The 21860-nt window shown below is 49.1% G+C and overlaps 1 protein-coding gene and 1 non-coding gene across 4 annotated transcripts in view; both read left to right on the forward strand.

The window, feature by feature from the left end:
- ATG16L1 (autophagy related 16 like 1) overlaps positions 1-17713 on the forward strand; it is a 36805-nt gene extending 19092 nt beyond the window's left edge. For all 3 annotated transcript variants that reach the window (XM_027589394.2, XM_027589396.2, XM_027589397.2), the window contains 9 exons: positions 3319-3424; positions 7096-7166; positions 7914-7985; positions 12901-13021; positions 13294-13399; positions 14631-14780; positions 14925-14972; positions 15264-15365; positions 16125-17713. In XM_027589394.2, coding sequence (XP_027445195.1) covers positions 3319-3424; positions 7096-7166; positions 7914-7985; positions 12901-13021; positions 13294-13399; positions 14631-14780; positions 14925-14972; positions 15264-15365; positions 16125-16218 — 870 coding nt within the window. In that variant the 3' untranslated portion in view covers positions 16219-17713. The remainder of the gene's footprint in view (positions 1-3318; positions 3425-7095; positions 7167-7913; positions 7986-12900; positions 13022-13293; positions 13400-14630; positions 14781-14924; positions 14973-15263; positions 15366-16124) is intronic.
- On the forward strand, positions 849-1124 carry LOC113921198. Its single transcript, XR_003519594.1, has one exon.
- Positions 17714-21860: the final 4147 nt, after the last annotated feature.

Raw genomic sequence — 21860 nt, forward strand, 5'->3', positions numbered from 1 at the left:
CCAGACAGTTCAAGGATCCGTTCTCTACCGCAGCTAGCTTTCTACTATTTTATTTAGAGCAATAGCAAGCTTTTACACCTGTTGGCTGTGGCTGATGGAAGGGATCGATACGTTTTGCTTAGGGACAGAATTTATTACAAACATTCTCTAATACAGGACTGGCTGAGAGAGAATCGCTAGCATGAGAAGATGGGACAAGGGGGGAGGAACCAGGGCTGGTGAGAAGTTACAGTAATTTATGTCATTGTTGTCACTGGTTGGCTCCAATCTAGAGTGAGACTCTAGTCAGTAGTCGGTTTTAGAAGGTGGGTAAGGGCAGCTGTTTGCTCCGTGAATTATACCCATATCTGTGTGACTTCCCTTCGTTAGGAGCACAAGGTTGGAAGCAGGAGACAGTCCTGGGCAGAGGCCACTGTGATGCTGGGCTGTCAGCTGGAGTTCAGAGCTGCGTGCTAATAAAAAAGAATAAGCAGGTCCCAGCTGAGCAGAAATGGATTCAGGCTGGGGAAATGTGGGGGTACCTGACTCGGGGCTGGCAGGTGGGGGTCGGGGCGGGGGATGGAGAGGCAGAGCCCAGATAGCTGGGCTGACTCGTGGATTACATGGGGTGAGTTAGAGGAGCCAGCTTTCAGGGGAAAAAAAGACTCGCTGTAAAAATGGGAGGGAATTTATATGGGGAAGGCTTACAGTTCCAGGCATAAGGAGGAATCGAGTAGAGATTTCCACCCAGTGAACCGGCTGAGTGATTTAACCACCTCGTATGTCACAAAGAGAGTCTCCCTCTGGATGAGGAGTTGGACTGGGGACCATTAAGGCCCCTTTCTGTTGCACTCCTGTGAGTCCCTGGAGGTCAGTGATGATTGGTAAAAGGTCTGATTGCACTTAATGTCACAGTCCCTTCTTTGCCCTCAACTCCCAGCAGCCCATTGTTTTTTCCTGTCACATTTAAGTCATGTGTATGGGGATAATGGAGCAGCTGATAATTTGGGATTCTGTCAGCGTGTGTTTCTGAGAGGATACAGTTCACAGCTGACAAGTATCCAACAGAACCAGCTATGCAGGAGATTGAAGAGCGGCAGTCATGGGTGTGATGGTGCATGATCTCAAGTTTTCAATCTGAGACCTCTTAAGTAGAAAGATATTAAAAAAAAAAAAAAGGGAAGGGAATCACATGGAGGCAAAAAGGTTCGTCACCTGTCTGATAGCTTTTCAGCAGTGGGACACGAGGGCTGCGTCAGGATCAGATCACCAGGCAAAATAAAGTGATGTTTATATCCCAGTCAGTTAATAATCATGCTTTCAATAATATTTCAGGCATCTTTTTCAGTCCCAAGCAAATGTGACAGTAAGATTTTGTTTTCCCAAAAATGATGTTTTAGGCAAGTGATTGATGACCTGTTTTTTTTTTTTTTAAGATTTTATTTATTTGACAGAGAGAGACACAGCAAGAGAGGGAACACAAGCAGGGGGAGTGGGAGAGGGAGAAGCAGGCTTCCCTCAGAGCCGGGAGCCTGATGCAGGGCTCGATCCCAGGACCCTGGGATCATGACCCGAGCTGAAGGCAGACGCTTAACGACTGAGCCACCCAGGCGCCCCGCTGATGACCTGTTTAATAGTCTAATATTTGTAATCCACATTTTCCGCAGTCTTTTTTTTTTCCTTTTATGGAAATTTTCCAACATTTGTGTGATAGGGAGTAAAAGAACTTTCAGGTCCCATCATCCATCATCCTGCCAGGCATCCCCAGTCAGCTACGTCTGCCAGTTTTATTCTCTCTGCCCCACACACTTTTGCCAGAGCAATTTAAAGCAAATCCCAGACATTGTAGTTCATAAAGATTTCAGCATCCATAGTCTTTCTTTCTTTCTTTCTTTCTTTTTTTTTTTTAAAGATTTATTTATTTTAGAGAGGGTGGGAGGGGCGGAGGGAGAGAGTGAGTTCCAAGCAGACTCCCTGCTGAACACAGAGCCCGATGCGGGGCTCAGTTGGACGCCCAACCGACTGAGCCACCCAGGCGCCCCCATAGTCCTTTAAGAGAGGTTTTAGTGACATCTTCTGGTATTCTTTTCTCCCATTCTAGGAGGGAATGCTTATTACTCCATTTCCCTTCCCATCTTGAACACAAAAAAAGATGCCATCTTTTCAGATTGTTCTAGTTTGGATGCCAGTCTCAAAAATTTCCCTGCGAAGGGGTACCTGGGTGGCTCAGTCGATTAAGAGTCTGACTCTTGATTTCAGGTCATCGTCTCGGGGTCATGAGATCGAGCTTTGTGTCAAGTTCCGCACTCAGTGGGGAGTCTGCTTGGGATTCTCTCCCTTCCCCTCTGTACCTTCCCTGTGTGCGCTCGCTCTCCGAAATAATTAAACTTTTAGAGAAAAAAAATTTCCCTGTGAAGAATTTATTTTTTTTTAAGATTTTATTTATTTGACAGCACAAGCAGGGGAAGCGGGAGGGAGAGGGGGCAGCAGACTCCCGCTGAGCAGGGAGCACAATGAGGGCCTAAATCCCAGGACCCTGGGATCATGACCTAAGCCAAAGGCAGACACTTAACCAACAGCCACCCAGGCATTCTTTCCTGTGAAGAATTCAGATTCTCCCAAGTGACACCTATTTTATTAAAGGCCTATTCATGATCAGGCACAGTCCTAGGTCACACAGCTTGGTGGAAGTCCTTTTCTATAGATGAGCAAGTGAGCTGAGACTTCGGAAAGTTAAGAAACTTGGCAAAAGTGACCCTACTAGTACACACTAGTGCCGTGTTGTTTGCAGAACTGAATAGAATCCCACTGTAACACTGATGTGTAGTAGCAGGACTGTATCTGCTCGTTATTAGGACTCCATATGAGTATACTCACATTAGGAAAGCCCATAAAGACTTTATCATGAGAAGCCATGCTGTACTTTGACTACCTAGTTTAGCATGTAGCATTAACATAATCTGGACCAAAAGAGAGGCAGTTAATCAGAGGCTTACTTTTAAGCTATTAAGATCATAGTAGAATATAGACTGAAATTTCATTTTTCTTAAGAAATAAAATTAATGCAAAGAGAAACTTTAGGCAGTCTACACGGATTTTGAATACTCCTTAAGAAGGTTGCAGTGTATTTAAGTAAGTGGAACTGTAACTATAAGAATAAAATGGTAACAATCTTAGGAGACCCTGGGCTAGGAATCCAAGTTAGTTTATGAGCGGATCTCCTTCATTTCTGGATGAGTGTCTAAAACCTTTGGTTAGGCATCCAGAGTGTTCATTTGTACTGGGCTTCCTCTCGGGAATGACCGTGATTGGGGTTGAAGCAGGGTGCTTGTCTTGCAGGATGCTCACGATGGGGAAGTCAATGCTGTGCAGTTCAGTCCGGGCTCCCGGCTGCTGGCCACAGGAGGCATGGATCGGAGAGTTAAGCTTTGGGAAGTGTTTGGAGGTGAGACCCCAGAGTGCAAAGAGCCTGCATTGGTGACATCTGGTTGACCTTGCTTTCAAGCAATGTGTAAATCATTCACCTTCTTCAGATATCCTGTATTTTGTGTAAGGAATTATCTGACCAAAGCATTATCACCATCTCATATGCTATAGCTGAGTGGATATTTGCTCGGAGTTTTAAAGTAGTGACTAGAAAATGCTGTTAAGCTATGGATTCGTTAGTGTTTATGTTTTCTCAGGTATAATTAGAACATCTTCCAAGGTAATACTGGTTTTAGAAGCAAAATAAAAAGTGTTAAAGTCATAGACTTTAGAATTAAACTATACATTGAGCTGAGGTGTGTGCATTTAATAACACCAATGGCTTTGGCCTAGGGAAAAAGATTGAGGTCATATCTAAGCTTGAGAATAAAAAGAGGGGTGTATCTTTCAGGCAAAATGTATTCAGCAAGCCGCTCATCATCAAGGGCCAGAAGATCAAGACCTTGTTTCAGAAGTGGCTTCAGAGTACTCAGATGGGAAGCATTAAAACAGGAAATGGGACTTAATGCATCTCTTAGAATTCTGAAGGTGGGGATAGCTCAATTTCAGCATTTTGAGATTTAGTTAAATCTCATGTTGTTGTTTTTTTTATTAAAGCAAGGTCAAGGAATAAGGCTGAAGATTTTAATAAGAACCGATTTGTCCACTTTCCATAGTTGTAGCACTTACATGCCCACTGTCCAACAAGAAGTAGATCCAGCAGGCCTTTGTCTGTGTTATTTCCCCCTGATCCTCCCCACAGCCCCGTGCAGTTTGAAAGGTGGGTATCGCCTTTACTTGACAAGATGAAAACTCAAGAGACACTACTTGATTTGCATAGTTGATTTACATGGCTGGTAACTGATTAGGGTGGCACGGGGGTGGCAGAACCGGGACCTGAACTGGGTCTTCTGACTGCAAAGCCCTTCCCACTGTGGTCTCCCCTGAGCTATAGAGCGGCTGAAGAAGCATGTGGGTGACTACTTTTGGTGTGTTTAGAGCAAGAGCAATCTATTGATCCCTTTGGTTATAATAGCTTACCAATAAAGCATCAGATTTGTCTGCCCTGGCCTTTTTTTTTTTTTCCCCCTGGGAAGTGACTCCATAGTTAAATCCCTGGCAGATACAGGTAGTTGAAGCCCATGAAAATTTGTGCCGTTTTACCCAGAAACACCTTATGAATGATAATTGTGAAAATCACGGTAATACAATAATAAAGCCCATATCATAATAATTGTTTTATGAGATTTGGGTTTTTAAAATCTAAGCAGATCATCTGTTTTGATTATGTTTTGTGATTAAATAAAAATAACTAGAAATACTTTTTACTTCCTGGTGGTAAAAGCGCTTGTAAGAAAATTAGAACCAGCCTTTAGTAACAGTGTTACATTTTTGCTGCTGTGAAAAGGAAGTAAATGGAAATTAATATTGGCATAATTTGTGTCAATAAAATGAGAAATTTCTACTGGGTCTACAGAAATAACATAGAATGTTTGGCAGCACTTTATATGGTTTTGGGGACCAAATATCAGTTATGGCCTAATTATAGGGCATTTCTTCTACAAATCACTTATTCAGTCAGCAGGTTTTTTCTCGTTGGCTAATATTTACTGAATCTTGGAAGAGACTACACAGGCCTTTTATGAAATAGTTTGGGGGTCCTGTTTTTTACCCTTTTAAAGTATCAGAAGAACGGCATTTTCTGCCCAGTAGGAGCATCTTTCCTTGCTCTATCAAAATTTTGCAGAAGCTCCATTGGGATGTTGACATACCTTCCCTTGGTGTCCTCTAGATAAAGAGCTTTGGAAAGGATTTTTTTTTTTTTTTGATGGTTTGAAATCAGCCTCTTATGTAGAATAGTATTTGTTGGTCATTTTTACATTTTGGCAATGTGTTAACTGCCAGAGAAATAGACCGATATCTTGGGCATAAGCCAAAGCGGTATTTCTTAGAATTTACAGCAATATTTTTGTAAAGATCTAATCTAAATAAAGACCTTAATTAATTAGTGGATATTGGCCTCTTCTGACTTTTGAAAATCTAATGAAGGCTAGGGTCCAAGAAAAGGCATTAAATGTGCTATACAGGCATTCTGCAAATAAATTCAGAGGGTGGGCTTCATCAACCAGTTTAATAATCCTGACCCTAAATGTATTTGACAGCTCCAAACGAGTATTCATAATTATTATCAGTTAGAAGTATTGAGTAAGAGAAAAGGCTCTTCTCTGAAATGTTTCCAATTTTGTGCTCTCCTTGAGATTTATTTATTTTATAGAGAGAGGGGGGGCGCCTGAGTGGCTCAGTCAAGTGTCTGCCTTCGGCTCAGGTCATGATCCCGGAGTTCTGGGATCGAGCCCCACATCGGGCTCCCTGCTCAGCAGGAAGCCTGCTTCTCCCTCTCCCTCTGTCTGCCACTCCCCCTGCTGTGCTCTCTCTCTCTCTCTCTCTGTCAAATAAAAAAAAAATTTTTTTTAAAGATTTATTTATTTTAAAGAGAGAGGGAGAGAGAATCTCCAGCAGACTCTGCTCTGAGCATGGAGCCTGACGTGGGGCTTTATCTCAAGACCCTGAGGTCATGACCTGAGCAAAGTCAAGAGTCGGACACTCAGCCAACAGACACCCAGGCGCCTCATCCCCTTTTATGAATTTGATTTGGATGGTTCCCTAATTGTTTTCTGATCTTGTCATCCTTAAGGTACCCTTTATTTTTATTTTTTTTAAGATTTTATTTATTAGAATGAGAGAGAGCACATGAGAGGGGGGAGGGTCAGAGGGAGAAGCAGACTCCCTGCCGAGCAGGAAGCCCGATGCGGGACTCAATCCTGGGACTCTGGGATCATGACCTGAGCCGGAGGCAGTCGCTTAACCAACTGAGCCACCTAGGCGCCCCTTAAGGTACCCTTTAGAAAGAGACTTAATCACATCATTTTGAGACTTGTACTCTTGTCAGTTTGTGCCTACATCATTAAAGTTCCCTCATGGGTGGCCAGAGATATCTGAGGGCAGGACCCAGGAGCCTGTGCTGGGTCTGTTGGTGAGGGAGGTTGTGGGGAGGGGAGTGCTGGCAGCCAGTTGGATTACCAGAATCTTCGGTTCTCGGAGACAGGAGAAGTGTACAAATTCCAGAAACTCCAGACTAGCTTTACTGGCATTCTAAGGACTAGCCAGTTACACATAACTAAAAAAAAAAAAAACTTTTCGGACCCTAATGAGAATTACCACATAGATTCTGAAAAATTTTAGTAGTCAGGTTCTACAGAAGTAATTGTCAAATCGATACAAATGGTAATCAAACCCAAAGGTGTATTTATCTGAATTACTGAGAAATTGCAGGACTAAAACTCGGTCTCTAGACGGATTGACATGTCTTTTTGTAAAGCGAATTGGTGATTCTAAAGTTCCTGGAAAGAACAGTGGAGCGCCTGCGCGGTGCTGGGCCCTGCGTCGGCGCACACACGCGCGGCCCCTCCCGCTGACCGGCTGCCTACTCTTGTCTCACTGCTGCGTTCGCCCCACTGCTCTGAGATGCTGCCTCAGTGCCGGATGGCTGCCCTCTGTAGCCTCTGATCGGCTGCCGCCGTGTTTCGGGTGCCCCGTCCTAACGCCGGTGTTGGCCTTACTTTCCTTTTTCTCCTCTCTTTTTCTCTCCAGATAAATGTGAGTTCAAGGGCTCCCTGTCTGGCAGTAACGCGGGAATTACGAGCATCGAATTTGACAGCGCCGTGAGTATCCCGTGCCTGTGGAAATGGGAGCACTTAGAGGTGCTTAGAAACCATTTAAGACATCCAGTTCTTGAAATTTAAAAAGTACTCAGACGATTTCCCTGCTGTTCTCGATCTTAAGTCCAATCAGTGTTAGGTCAGGATGCAGGTAGATTATAAATTCTGTGCTGGCTGTGACCGTATTGAAGTCTGGGTGGGGGAGGCAGGTCTGCGGTGCCCCGGCCGGTCAGTGCCTCTGCAGACTTGCTAAAGGCCCCGGCTGAAGCCCCGGCGGTAGCCCCGGCGGTGCAGGGGGAGGGGAAGGGGTCTATCTAGGTGCCTGAGAGATGGGCGGATCTCAGGGAGGGTAGTTTTGGGAGGTTGCGGGAGGAGAGAGGCCGGTGCCTCTGGGCTCTGCAGCTTGGACCGTGTGTAGAGAATTGGTATTTGCCATTGCTGAAGGGGGTGGAGGGGGGTGGCTTATGAACTGAAGAGGACAAGTTCCGGTTTGAGCTGGAGAGTCTGCAACATTCCAGCAGGATGGCGGGATTGAGCAAGTTCGGGAGCAAAGTGTGGATTTACCGCAGTTGGTGGGTTGACAGGATACTGGGGTAACAGTTGGTGTTCACATCAGGTATGCAGCTTTTGAGCATCTAGTAAACCTTTCTGGACTTAGTTCTTAGGGAATTTGTATTGTGTGGGCTGAAATCCTCTATTTCGTCTAAAATTTGTCTCTCCTCCACCCCCCTCTCTCCCTTATTTCCATAGGGCTCTTACCTCTTAGCAGCTTCAAATGATTTTGCAAGTCGAATCTGGACTGTGGATGATTATCGGTTACGGGTAAGACCCAGTTAAGGAAGTTAGTATAATCTCCAGACTTCGTGAGGTTCTCAAGGCACAAAATGTAGGAAATGGCAGGTTGATGAATTGGGAGGATTCTGTTTTCCTGAAAATCATACTTGATTCCCCCTGCCCTTCCCTTTCCCCCTTGGGAGAATTTGTGTTTCCGTGTTACATTCCTCCTTTGTCTAAGATTTAGTTTCAAAATACTTGCACGAGGAAGCCATCACATTTCACATGAAAGACTCAGGGTGTTCCTGTTCCTAAGAACTAGATACTTGGGGCAGGTGTCCATTTTAGCAGAACTTCAGCAATCCCAGCATTGTCGTAGAGGTGGTTGTATCTCCGAGTTGGGTCTCCAAGACTAATAACGAGCTCACAGAGTAAAGCTGCAAGGAGGACGTAGGAGTACGTGAGGATGCACCCAGGATGGCGAGAACTACAACCCTTGACACAAGGTGGGAGCAGGTTGGAGGGAAAAGGGGAAGGTCGGGGTCACGTGAAGGAATTCGCATGCGAACCCAAAGTTGTTGAGAAGTCGCTTGGCCTCCACAACAAAGACCAAAACTTGGTAGTTATAGCATTTTGATTCTAATGAAAAACAAATAGCTTAATTTGGAGACACGTTTTTTTCCCTTAAGCCTGAAGCGGTTTTCACATGAGCTCATTAAGCAGAGGCTGTTGAAAGGTAAGAGGGAGGCTGAGCTCTCTACGAAGAAAAAAGTTTGACACGAGCTTTTGTACGTCAACCCGCACGAGGCATGGCGTTGAGAGCCTCCTCAAGGTAAATCTGCAGAGAGGCGGGGAGCTGCAGCACAATGGTCCGTTGCCAGTGGTCTGATTTGATGATGCCGGGATGCGGCTAGAAGAATCTTTAGAAATGCACAGTTAACCGATCACACAGGCTCTCCATTTTCTTGAAGGAGCTGTAGGGAACATCACCGGTGTTAGATGCCAGTCACTGCCTCACAGGTGGTGGTGATCCTTCATCCTGAGTTGGAAGAAGATCCGGGGCTACACATGCAAAGTGTGGGGCGTGAAGCTGACAAGGGTTACGTTCCCTTGTGAAAGCTGAAGAGCCCGCTTTGTGTTCTTGTCTGAATGGAGGAACAGGGCGGTGGGCCGCTGGGCTCCCGTGGGCGGGGCTGGACCCTCTGCGGAAGCATAGTCATGTCTGTTCCCACACTTGAACAAGTTTTCGGTTGCAGCCCTCTACTTCTGCACCCTCAACAGGGCCTAGCCTTCAGCCCGTTCTCGCCGTGGCGTCATAATCCACCGTGGGCTGGGCTGTGCTCTCTTAACCGCTGCTTCCTGGTCACCTGTGACAGCGTTGGATACGTCTGCGGTCGTCAGTTTGCCTGAAGGAAAAGGGACTTTTCTTGAGTGGCTCCTAGGTGTCAGACCCAGTACTGAGGTCCTGTATGTACCCTACTGCTTTTTCATCCCCAGGGGAACAAGGTGAGGTAGGTTATGGGGAAACCAAGGCTCAGAGAAGCCCACAAAATTGCCTCAGGAACCACAGCTACCAGATGGGAATGGGGACTGGGCCCCGTGCTCGTCTCTGCTTGACCTGGACTATTCTAGCACGTCTAGAGACTGAGGTACAGCAGGACTGTCTCACCGGGAAGAAGGACGTACAGTCTTCCTTTCATTCTAGGCCCTTGGAGGAAAAAAGCAAGCGGTTGAGGGGTCAGCCAGTTGTGCAGGATGATATTTTTCATTGGTAAAAGAGTTGTATTCAGGTGGGCATCAGCCCTTGGAAATAAGGGGACCTGGGGCTGGGAGCCGGACCTGGAAGACAGAGATCATAATGTTGGGAAACTTTTTTCAAGTGAGCTAGTTTGCAAAGGTGGGCCGAGTTTCACGGGAGAGGGTGCTCAGGGTGCTGGAGCACCAGGCTTCAGTTGGGGTTGCTGACGGGTTGGAGGCTGGTGCCAGGACGGTAGCCTCCTTAGCTGGGCTAACTGGCTCTGAGGGCATCTGGCTCGCTCTCCGTCTATGTGTGATGAAGATCAGGAGGCCTTTGTAAACATCTTCTCTGTGCCCAGAGACATGGAACTCTTACGGGGTTCAGGAGTAAATAGGCTCCCTCTTGTAGGAGGCTCTGGCTTCTACTTAAACCCTAGTTAACAGAGGATGTTGGAAGACACGGGGGTCCATGTTCTGAAATTCAGGATCCAAGCCCTTAGTATTTATGATAAGGGAATGGTGTTGGGAGAGGCCAGAATGCAGGCAGCAGCTGGCAGAGTGCTGGCTTTAAAATCCTTGTAGTAAAGGTGTCCTAGAAACAGCCTGGTATTTACAGAGGACTCCCTTGAATAGCAGGTGTTTTAGACTCCCTTAAATATCCAGAAGGTCCTTGGAAAATTGCCTAGCTGCTCTCTAAAATGTGACTTGAGGAATGGGGTTGAACAGCCCACCTTGTTCACTTCTCTAATGTTAACATGGAAGAGTAACCGCAGTGACGGGACTGGCTTTCAGATGGCGGTTTGTGCTTCAGAAACCTCACCGAGTTCTGCATTTTTCTGGGGTCAGTCGACTGGTTGGTGCTCATGGTGGTTGCCTGCATGGTGGGTGGCCCTCGGGTCTGCCCTGAGGCACGGGGTGGGGGGTGCCTGGCAGGGCCCTGGAGAAGAGAGGTGCAAGCTGCTCTTGACGTCTGAACCCGCTGCCCCATCTCTTAGAAGCCGCTGTTTGAAAAAGGAAGATAAAACCTGAAAAATAAATTGAATATTGAAAAGAAATATAAGAAACACCGAGTGGATAAAAATTTCACATAAATCTGATGCGCTTAAGATAAGGACTTTGTAAATTACGGAAAGAAGCCTGGAGGAGGCTGCATTCCATACCTTTGAGGGCGTGGAGCTGGACCCCATCAGCTGGATTTCCTCCAAGGACGAGATTTGCAGAAGGCCAGACTTTTTTAAAAAGCAAACTGACACACATATGAAGAGCCAGGAAATAACGATATCCCTTTCCTCTCTTTCATCAGTCCAGCAGTTTTACTCTGGGAAACGGGCCTGGAGAAGGCTACGTGCCTGTAGCTGTTCTGTAGCATTGTTTGTGCTCCTGAGATGTAAAGTGACCTGGGTGTCCGCTGGGCACAGAAATTTCCATGAAACTGTAATTGCCACTTGAAGGTCATTGAACTATCAGAGTAACCATGAAGGCTCTTAGCGGGCGCAGGAAGGAAGAGCGTTAACGCTCCCAGCAGTGGGCCTTGTGCACCGGTCACCTTGTTTGGTCCTTTTACTGAAAGAGCGGGAGGAAGCGGTTTGTCTTTCACAGATGTTCGAGCCCTGGCTGTTCAAAACCGGAGCATTGTGACCCCAGAGCCAGAGCATCTTCAGCTGTCACGTGGAAAACTACTTCGAGCAGTGGATAAATTTTAGGAGTATTTTCACATGAGGGCAGTGCAAGCATTAACTCACAAAAACGAGTGTGCTCCCAAGCCTGTTTGTGAGCAGTGTCTCTTCCTCCGGAGTTTGCCAACTGGGATTTTACTTCTGTAGGAAGAAAGAAAGCAGCGAATGTACCCAAAACTTTGATTTCTTTGATGAAGTGGTTCTTTTCTCCAAACTTAATTTACATAGCATGAGGAGTACCCTTCCCAAGTGATCCGTACAGTTTGGCTGGCCTGTGCTGAGTGGAGTCCTTACTCCCGTGTTGTGTTGAATGTAAGCCTTGTTGCTGGAGTTCTCGGGATCTTACGAGAAGGATCCGTGGGAGGTTTTTACACAGCCACCGCACAGCTGCCGCTTGGCTGGCAGCAAGTATGTGATGTGCGTTCCAGTTTCGGAGAGGTTTAAACGTGGGAGAAACGAGTCTTCGAATGTGTACCAGCTTCTCCCTTCGGAAGTGGGGGGATGGGTGGGCCCGGGTTTTCTGTCCCTGTGCTGAGGTGGCATGGCTCCCCTGAGCAGGGAGGGAAGGTTGGTTTCAGAAATTCTCACGCTGAACATCTCACACAAAACAGATCTCCTCTTTGGGAGTCAGTGTGGAAACCCTGTAAGTAAGCTGGCAGTTGTAGTGAGTATATCAAAGCTTTTAAAGGCTTATTTATTTATTGGTTGGTTGGCTCGTTAAAAAGAAGACCTCAGTGAAGGCCTTCTGAGCCTTTGAGATTTTGCTCCGAGAAGCATGTTGACCCGTGCTGAAAAGCATTCTATGAGGAGTAGTGAAAGGTCTGACTCCCATGGTCCCCTCCCTGCACCCTTGGCATCCCCTTGGGCTCCAGTACTGCCGAGTCGGGCAGAAGGGGGGCGGTGCTGGGCGGTGCCCCAGTGGTGTGCTCCTTGGCTAGCACCCCACAGTCACCAGCCCGGGGGTTTGACTGTTGGGGGGTTTGACTGTTGGGAGTGCGCAGCTCTTTGTGGTTATGGTCTGACGTTTCAAGCTGAGACCTCTGATTGAAAAAACCCCCAGGGGTTTTAATTGTTTATGTTCCCTTTTGTAAATTATGCCTGCAGGGAACCTGTCTGTTCTGACTGTAAATAGGGCCTGGATTTTCAGAGGCACTGGGTAAAAATCCAGGCTTTTAAAAAATTCTGTAATTTGATACAATCCAGACTTACAAAGAAGGTTGCAAGAACACTACAGACTGGGGGTATCTGTAACAGAGTTTATTTCAAAAAGGTCCTCCAACTGCCCATCCCTTTTTTTGAGGAGAGAGGCACTTGAACTTGGCACTAGTGGTGTTGGATTTTTTGTTGTTATTTGTGCTGGGAGATTTATGTGCTGCTTCTTGATTCCTCACCTCTGGGCCACACCGAAAGACAGGCTTTCTGGACGTCTAGTCGAGCCACATATCCTTTTGTCTGAATATTCCTGACCATATCTCCAGGTATTTGGAGAAGCTAGCTCTTCCAGCATGGTGCGCCCCCACGGCTTACCCTGGCTGTGTTCTCTCCCCTAGCACACCCTCACGGGACACAGCGGCAAAGTGCTGTCTGCCAAGTTCCTGCTGGACAATGCGCGGATTGTTTCCGGAAGTCATGACCGGACCCTCAAGCTCTGGGATCTACGCAGCAAAGTCTGTGAGGAAATCCAGTCTCTCTGTCTGTGTGTATGATTAGACGTTAACCGCAAGGTGTTTGTTGCCACATGAAAGCCTATGCCTAGCGTGATACCGTTTGAATTGCAAGTCCGGTTTCATGCTCAGAGTGGCGTTGAGGTTGTGCCGGCTTTCCGTGTTTGAGATTGTGTTTAAATAAGGAGCGCTGGTTACTCAGGGCCAGGGGGAGTCGATGCTCCCTGCACAGCCCCAGAGTGGCCTCTGCTCGGTTACTAATGTTCGCTCTTCTTTCAGGCATAAAGACCGTGTTTGCAGGATCCAGCTGCAACGATATCGTTTGCACGGAGCAGTGTGTCATGAGTGGACATTTCGACAAGAAGATTCGTTTCTGGGACATCCGGTATACTACCCCAGAGCATGGTGGGGGAGGCAGATGAGAGGGTCTTCCCGTGGCAGAGCTCTGATGAGGTTTTGTATATAGAGTGTGCTTTTTAAGATCCCGGAAGTGGCGGAAATGAGCCCCAGTCCACATTTATCTCAGTACTTTGACATTCTTTACCCTGAAGTAGACTGTCTCGTTCAGCAATCACTTACGAGCACGCTCTCTGTGCTTTCGAGGCACTTTGCCAGCTGCTAGGTAAACAAGGGACAGCTAGGTAGTCTGCAGTGTCGCAGGGAAGACTGATAACGCAGGTCTGCAAGGTGTTCTGAAGTAGAGCCAGGCACCTTGGCCCAAGGACATGAGAGAATGCCTGTCGGGATGAGTCTTAGGAAGTGAGTGGGCCTGACAGACTTTCCAGGCAGCACAGCCTGGTAGGTAAGGTTGGGCCCCGAGCAGACAGGACTGGCCAGTGGTGGGTTGGGATCAGATGACCTTTTGTAAGTGACTTACTCCCATAAGCTGTTGGGTGTTTAACAAAGGACTGCTCGGCATGAGTGCATAGAGGTGCTGGTGGTGTTCAGACGGTGTCCTGGGAGCGGGAGACCTCATCCAGCAGTAAAGGAGAGGGGAGGGGAACGGATTTGAGGGAGCATTTGCACATGGTGGATGAGGAAGGGGAGAACTGAAGCCAGACCGGGTACTGACTTGCCTAGGGCGGGGACTCTGCCCTGGAGTCCATCTCCACACCTGGAATCCCCCAGCTGCACTTGGGGGGGCCCTGGAGCCGAACTTCGTAAGGCAGGAGCCTACGAGAGGCCCCACGTTTGTCCGTGTACAGTACAGCATCCCAGACCCACCGGAGCGAGTTTATGGGCCCTTGGCCACGTGGACACATCGTCACCGGAAGAGTCCTGAATGGGTAGGAGACCTGCTTAGCTCGTGCTGAGCCGGAGGTCTGATTGGCAGTTACTGTAGCATTCCCTAAGCGGGCGAGGAAATTAATTCTTCCCCAACTCCGAGTCCTGGTACTTAAACTATTACTATAGAATGTAGTGAGAGAAAAATAATAAAAGCAGTCCCTGAGGTGATTTCTGTAAGGTTGGGACACGTTCACTGTCCTTCAAGAGTAAGGCTTTCCAGTCCAGTTACCTTCTTTCCCTCTCTCCGTGGAGCAAGGCGTCCTGGTCAACGTGGGGAAGTTCTGACGCTTCCATGTTCCGTCTTCTCAGACTTCCCATCACTTTCGTAGATCGGAGAGCATCGTCCGGGAGATGGAGCTGCTGGGGAAGATTACTGCCCTGGACTTAAACCCGGAGAGAACAGAACTCCTCAGCTGCTCTCGTGATGACCTGCTAAAGATCATCGATCTGCGAATCAATGCCGTCAGACAGACGTTTAGGTAACTGAAGACGTGCGGGTTTTGGTTTTATTTGACTCTTGCTGTTTTTCTGGGGGTCGCATGAACACTGGAGGCCCTGACCCTGCTCTTTCAAGCCCCGAGTGTTGTGAGCTCTCGGGGTAATGGTGCTGTTGTTGGTTTCAGCGCGCCTGGGTTCAAATGCGGCTCTGATTGGACCAGAGTTGTGTTCAGGTGAGTAGCGATGCTCCTCCTGCCCCGCCCACCCCCAACCTGGTGCATCCCAGAGGGGCACATGTCCACTGTCTCACCCCTGAGGGAGTGTCCAGGAGTGACCTGGAAGCTCAGCACCAGGGCTCACTGTCTCCTTCCTTGCTGATGTTCCTAAGAGCTGTTGGAGAGCTTCTAGGGAAGCTACAGAAGGGCGGCCTCCTTTCCTAGTTGTCGCTCTGCCCGCCCAGCGCTTCTCCCACGGGATGCTGAATCGGGGGTGGGCGGTTGACACTTTCTGGTCTTGTTCCACAGCCCTGATGGTGGTTATGTGGCAGCGGGCTCGGCTGAGGGCTCTCTCTACGTCTGGAGCGTACTCTCGGGGAAGGTGGAGAAGGTCCTTTCCAAGCAGCATGGGTAAGGGGAACCCTGATGATAGCCCCCCTGAGGTTGTGTGGAGGTTCTGTGCCTTCATCCTGGGGATCCTGCCCCTTTGGGCATGAACTGAATCAGCCCCAGGAGGACGGTGTGCGCTCGCTGGCTCCGCTGTGAGCAAGGTCAGTGGGGAGAGGCCGGGGCCGTTCGTGCTTAGTGATGCCGACAGGCTGTCCAATTAGAGCCCTTCGAGTAGTGGCTGCTGGAGAAAGGTTAGGGAAGCGTCCTGTCTCTGATTATCTAGCGCCGCCTCTCCCTCTTTCCTCTCCGCTTCTCCTTCTCCCTTTGGAGAGTCTGGTTGTAAACATAGATTTTTTTCATAGACTTTTTCAGTCCTCCCCCAGGCTCCTGTTTTGCTTAGCTTTGCTCTCTCCACCCAAGCTCAACTGCTAGTTGGAACAGAGACGGGGCTCTCCTCCAGAACCACCTCTCCCTGCTCCCAGGGGCTGTAGCCATTGGTCCACTCCTCAGTTGGTCCCCCGAGGCTCTTGTCGGAGGGTGGGAGCTACTGCCTTAGGGTAGACTTGGTACGACCTGACTCCTTTCATTCCTAAACTGCTTCCTGAAGTACAGTGCAGGTTCCTTTGAGTTCTCGTGCTCAATCCCAAGGGCCTGCCCATGAGGGGCAGCAGTCCTGGTGAGCAAGCCGGGCGTTGGAGAAAGCTTTGCTCCCTGAATGTCACGGGGCCTGGCATTCAGTTCACTCAGATCTCACAGATGTTTTGACCTCTCCCTTTGAAGCTCATCCATCAATGCAGTGGCGTGGTCCCCCTCTGGCTCCCACGTCGTCAGTGTGGACAAAGGAAGTAAAGCTGTGCTATGGTCGGAGTATTGATGGCACCCCCGAGAGCGAGAGAGAGAGAGAGAGAGAGAGAGGGGAGGAGCTGAAGCTGGCGAAGCACACGAGCCCCTGTGGTTCTGTCCTGCACATGGTGTGTTGGGTGCAGCTTCGACCTCCAGAGACGAGCTGGAGCCACGTGGTGCCATGACCTGCCTTTGAACAGGATTTCTGAGGATTTTAGCTGAGGTCTCTCACGGCCTGAAAGAATAACACTGAAAAAATCTGGCCCTGCAGTCACTTAGCAGAGGTTCAGGTTCTTGCCTTGCCTTGATTCGGGTGGGAAACACTACTGGCTCTGATCTTCCATACCTCAGCGAGGGAAGCGCGGGCACCTGCTGGCTCCCTCACTGGCCGGCAGGGCCAGGAACGCCCCACGCGCGCGTGCGGCTGTCGGTTCTCCCTCCGTGCTTTCTCCCGTCCTTCCAGAGTCGGTTCTGGCCCAATGCATGTCCTGTCACCTTGGGATGGTTTTCCTGGTGAACTCACTTGAATCATTGGATTAACAGAAACCCAAACAGGATCACCCCTGCCCTCAGCCCATAGGGACTGCCCTGATTTCTGAGGAGGTGACAGGACCGTGGTCCTCCCTGCTGGTCTCTTGTCATTATTACGAGGCTCTTACTCTGATCTCATCTGATTACTGTTGGAATTTCCTTAGATCTCCTAAACCGTTCTTAGAAAGCAGCTGTTGTTCAAAGCTTCGGGCTTCCTTTCTCCCTAACGATGCTACACACCTATTTCTTGGTCGAGAAGTAAATCTCAGTTTGGTTACAAAATACTTTTTGGAGATAGGAGAGGAAGTGCAGAAACCTTGCAGGTAAGCGGGCGTGCTGCAGGAGTAGAGTGGCTCCCTGCGGCCATCTCTAGACTCCCAGAAAGTGGGCTGGGTGCACGCCACCTTTTTCCCCCGTGTGCCTCGGTGACAGTCGCTGGTGACAAGGGATTGGAAGCCTCGAATGTATTAGCCTGGAGCCAGCGGTTCCGGGTCACTGCCCCTCTGCCAAGCCTACGTGCAATACCCCCTTGGTGCTTTAGTTCGAGAAGCCCATTCCAAGAAGCATGGGAACGTCATCTTTAAGTTTCAGGAGTTCTGATTGAGGCCAGGGAAGAACTGGCTTGTGGCTTTTTTTTTTTTTTTTTTTTTTTAACATTTATCTTTACCATTTTACCTGTGTATCATTCTAGTTCCTGAGTGACTGAAACACCAATACTTTCATCACTTTTTAATTGCACTTTATTTTTTTCCTTCCACACTTGTTCTCTGGACAGCTGTGGGTCTGAGTGCTGGAGCTGGGTGAGGAGGGGCGCCGTGTCCACCCCCCTGCCCCCCGGCCCGCCCCCCACCCCCTTTCCAGCTTCCTGCTCCAAGAGCGCAAGGGGAGGTGGGATTCACAGACCAGGGCGCATCTTTTATTTATTTAATTATGTTGCCCAACAGAACTTGATTGTAAATTAAAAAGAAATCTGTTATATACTTTTCAAATTCTGTCTCTTGGTGGTTATTGTATGCTCCTCTGTCCTTCAGAGAAAAAGCTGTTCCTTTCATCTGTTTTCGTGGTATTCGTTCATTTGTAAATAACAGCTGTTATTTTCCTGGGGTCTCTCCTCATCGGTCATCATTTAAGCCGCCGCTATCACTGCCTGTAAAGCATTCCAGTTTCACTCTGCGTGTAAGTCTTAACACAGCAGAGGGTCTCGTGAATCTCCGCGTCTGTCCTGTGAGCGCCCAGCGAACTCACGAGACTCCTACTGTCCGCTCCACGCTGCAGCCAGTGTGAGCGCCCAGTTCCCCACTGGAGACTTTTGTCTGTAGGATTGATGATGAGCCATACCTGTCTCCTGCTGGTCTCCGGCCTCTTTGCTGAAGGGGCATGAATTATTGTGCTAGGACAAATCCTGATCTCCCAGAGGCTCCCCCACCTCTGCCGCCCAAGACCTCTGTCCCGTTCCCATCCCCCCCCCTTTTTTAAGATTTTATTTATTTGACAGCGAGAGCGGGAACACAAGCAGGGGGAGTGGGAGAGGGAGAAGCAGGCCTTCCGCCAGGCAGGGAGCCCGATACGGGGCTCGATCCCAGGACCCTGGGATCATGACCCGAGCCAAAAGCAGACGCTTAACGATTGAGCCACTCAGGCGCCCTTGTCCCGTTCCCTTGATGACTGTTTTACCAAGGGACCAGCCAAACATCCGCTTAGCCCAGCACCTGGGGGCAGGATTCTGCTGTGATCTGAAGTCTCAGAGGCAGCCAGCTGTCTCCAAAAAGCTGAAGGAGCTCTTTACAGTCACGTTCAAGAAGGTAAGTCATTCTTAAAAGAAGCGTAAAGTAAGCGTTGCAGTAACCTCCAATTACCCTGTTTTCTTTGAACTTGGAGGGAAGCTTGGCTGCTCTCTACTTTGAACAAAGAGAGGTTTCGGTTTGAGATCCATCTGCACCGTGAAGTTCTCTTCGGGTCACCTGACTGCCAAGGCTGAGCTGTTCAGCGTGTGGGCTCACACGGCAGTGGAATATAGGACTTCAATCTGACTCACGGTCCTGACACACACACACACCCCCCCCCCCATCTGTCAGCTCATCTGGGACCCTCTCTGCTGCTGCGGGCTCTGCTGGTGAGGGTGGGAGGTGGGCAGAGGAGTTTCTCCATTTCCCAGATGAATCCTGGGCGGAGGGAGCTGCTTGTTCCCCGGTAAGTGGTGTCGGCTTTGACCCAGATGTTAACATATCTCAGAAGTTGAGAATTTTTAAACATTTTTTAAATGAACTTACATTCCCTAGGTCATTTTCCAAAATAGTGTGATAAATCAAGCTCAGTGCCTTATTCTTAAAGCATATACCACATATACAGTAGCCTTTGTCCTGTAAATCTTGCAAAGCCCCTCTGCATCTTTCCCACCGTGGCCCACGGGAGATTTTGTATGGATACTGGGGTAAGTGGAGGAAGCTGTTCAGCCGGGAGGGGCCGGCCTGACCCAAGGGTGGCTTGGTTGGGAAGTTGCCGATCCCTTGAGTGGACCAAGGTGTGCAGAGCTACCTGTGTCTTCGCGTGGGACGGCACAACTCTGCTCTTAGAGAACTGGACATTTTGAAATGTGCACTTGAAACTCCTCACCCGTGTGGGCACCAGGAAAGAGCAGCCGTGATGAAATTCCCCTCACAAGACTGCTGGACTGCGGAAACCACAGACGTTTCTGGGTTCCTGCGAGGCCTTGGATCGTAATCAGGAGCCTGTGGCTCTCAATTTCTGTGACCTGTGAAATGTATCTCATGTCACAGCGGGGGAGTCGCAAAGCCTAGCGAGAAGCTGTTCTAGTGTCTTGAGCCCTAGTGGGCGCCCCTGCCTCCAGTCCGCCTGCCCCTCCGGGCCTGCAGGGGGAGGCGGACACCAGACGGCCTCAGGCTGGCCACACTGACGCCTTTACTCCAATACATCTTTTCTCTTGTGCCCTACGATAATGCCCACTCACCAGAAATCCCACGTTTTCAAGCCAATGATAAACTTTGCAAATCTTGAATAAAGTGAAATGTACCCATTTATATAGATTCTGGAAGAAAACCAAGGAAAAGTAAAATCCAGTAAGATTCATCTCCGGTCAAGGAGATTATTCTTAACCTGCTTCACCTCCGTAAAATTAGATTTGTGTACCTCGGGGAGCTGTGGCTTTCATAGCACAGCCCTCCTGGTTTCCATCTGTGCCTCCCGGCCCCTGCCTTCATTCCAGATACTTCTTCCATCCTCTGTGTGCTCCGGCCATGCTGTAGTCTTCCCACAGCCCCACTCTCCTTGGTGACTTTTCCCCGGGGCTGCACAGCCTGTCTAACCCTGGCTGACAGGCACGGTGAGCACACGCACGTCCGGTGGCTCCAGAACCCAGAGGAAACTGCTGTGCAAGGAGCCCTGGTGCATCTACCTGCCACTCGGCGACTCTGCCCGAGTGTCTGACCACAAACCTAAAGCATGTCACAGACGACCAAGGACACGGTGCCATAGTTAGCCTCGTAGGGTTAACAAGAACTCCATGTCATCAACTATCCGATCCATACGCAAATGTTCCCAATTGTTTTCAACAATGGGTTTTCTACGATGGGCTTGTTTGGATCAGGATCCAGCATAACGGACTACCTTAAAATGTAATGGCTTGAAATAACCATTACCCTCCCGAGCCTGTGAGTGGGGCCGGGCTGGCCCTGTTGGGGGTGGCTGGGAGAGGGTGGCCGCACTCACGTCCGGCAGGCAGCTAGGAGAAAAGAATGATGCAGCAAGAATGCACGCGTCGATGTGCGAGCACTTGTCACTCCGCCCGGGTGGCCTTCGTCACATCCCATTGGCCAGAGGGGACGGCACAAGCCGCCCTGCCTGAGGGGCGCCACCGGCAGCAAGGGGATAGGAAAGGACTCAATAGGAGCCGTTGTGGCAATTGTCCACAGTAAAGGCTCCGTTCTGTTCTCTTCTTGGGTCTTTTATATTCTAGAGCGATAGCTATTGCTGATTTCTTTTTCTGCTCCACACTGGATCTGGTTGACTTTCCCCATAGGAGCAGTACGTGTTGTCCCATGTGAGAACAGTGACCCTGCACATGGCCGTGTCCCAGGCTTCCGTGGCTCTGCCCCGACCCTAGACGTGGAGAGGAGAGCCGGTGACTCGGGCTCTGGGCTTCATTTTCCCGGAGAAAGAGCCTTAGGAGACGGTGCAGATAGTTATGCTTGTGAGCCAGGCCGGGCAGCCTGCAGGCTGGACACAGTCTGCTTTCTGTCTAGGAAGCCCTCAGGACCGGCCGCTCCCTGCCCTACATGCCCAGATGGTTCTGAGAACCTGGACGTCAGTTCTCAGGACCCCCTTGTGGTGCTCGGCACCGTGGGCACTCAGGTTTTTCTCTAGTAGGACTGAATCAGCAAAAAGCAAACCAGGCAGCCCCAAAAGGGTGGGTCATAACCAGCCAAGGGGATGAGTGAGGAGGAGGAAGAGAGAGTAGTTAAAAATCTAAGAATAAACCACAGAGGAAGCGGAAGTGTTGCGTAGAAACTGTTCTGTGCGTGTATGTGTAGGTTTTGGGTCACAGTGTAAAAAGTGTATTTCTTTTTTACTGGTTTTAAATTTATTGAAATTCACATAAAATTAACCATCTTAAAGTGTATTTACAGTGTTCAACCACCACCTCTGTCTAGTTCCAGCAAAAGACATTTTTGAAACTGGATCAGTGTCCATTTTTTTGAAACTTATATTTCTTGTTTTTTGTGGGTTTTTTTAAAGTATTTATTTGACAGAGACACAGCGAGAGAGGGAACACAAGCCGGGGGAGTGGGGGAGGGAGAAGCAGGCTTCCCGCTGAGCAGGGAGCCCGATGCGGGGCTCGATCCCAGGACCCCAGGGATCATGACCTGAGCCGAAGGCAGATGCTTAACCACTGAGCCACCCAGGCATCCCTGAAACTTTCTTGGTCTATAGCAAGCAGCTGATCTACCTGAAGAAAAGCATGGACCCTTGTCTTAGCTCCGGCTGCTATCACAAAAAACCACAGACCGGGCAGCTCCGACAATAGATATTTCTTTCTCCCGCTTCTGGAAACTGGAAGTCTGAGGTCAAGGAGCCAACAAGGTAGGTTCCATCCCGAGGCCTTAGCTCGTTGCTGCTGTGTTCACC

The sequence above is a fragment of the Zalophus californianus genome, chromosome 3 (genome assembly GCF_009762305.2).
Source record: "Zalophus californianus isolate mZalCal1 chromosome 3, mZalCal1.pri.v2, whole genome shotgun sequence".
In the NCBI taxonomy this organism is placed as follows: domain Eukaryota; kingdom Metazoa; phylum Chordata; class Mammalia; order Carnivora; family Otariidae; genus Zalophus; species Zalophus californianus.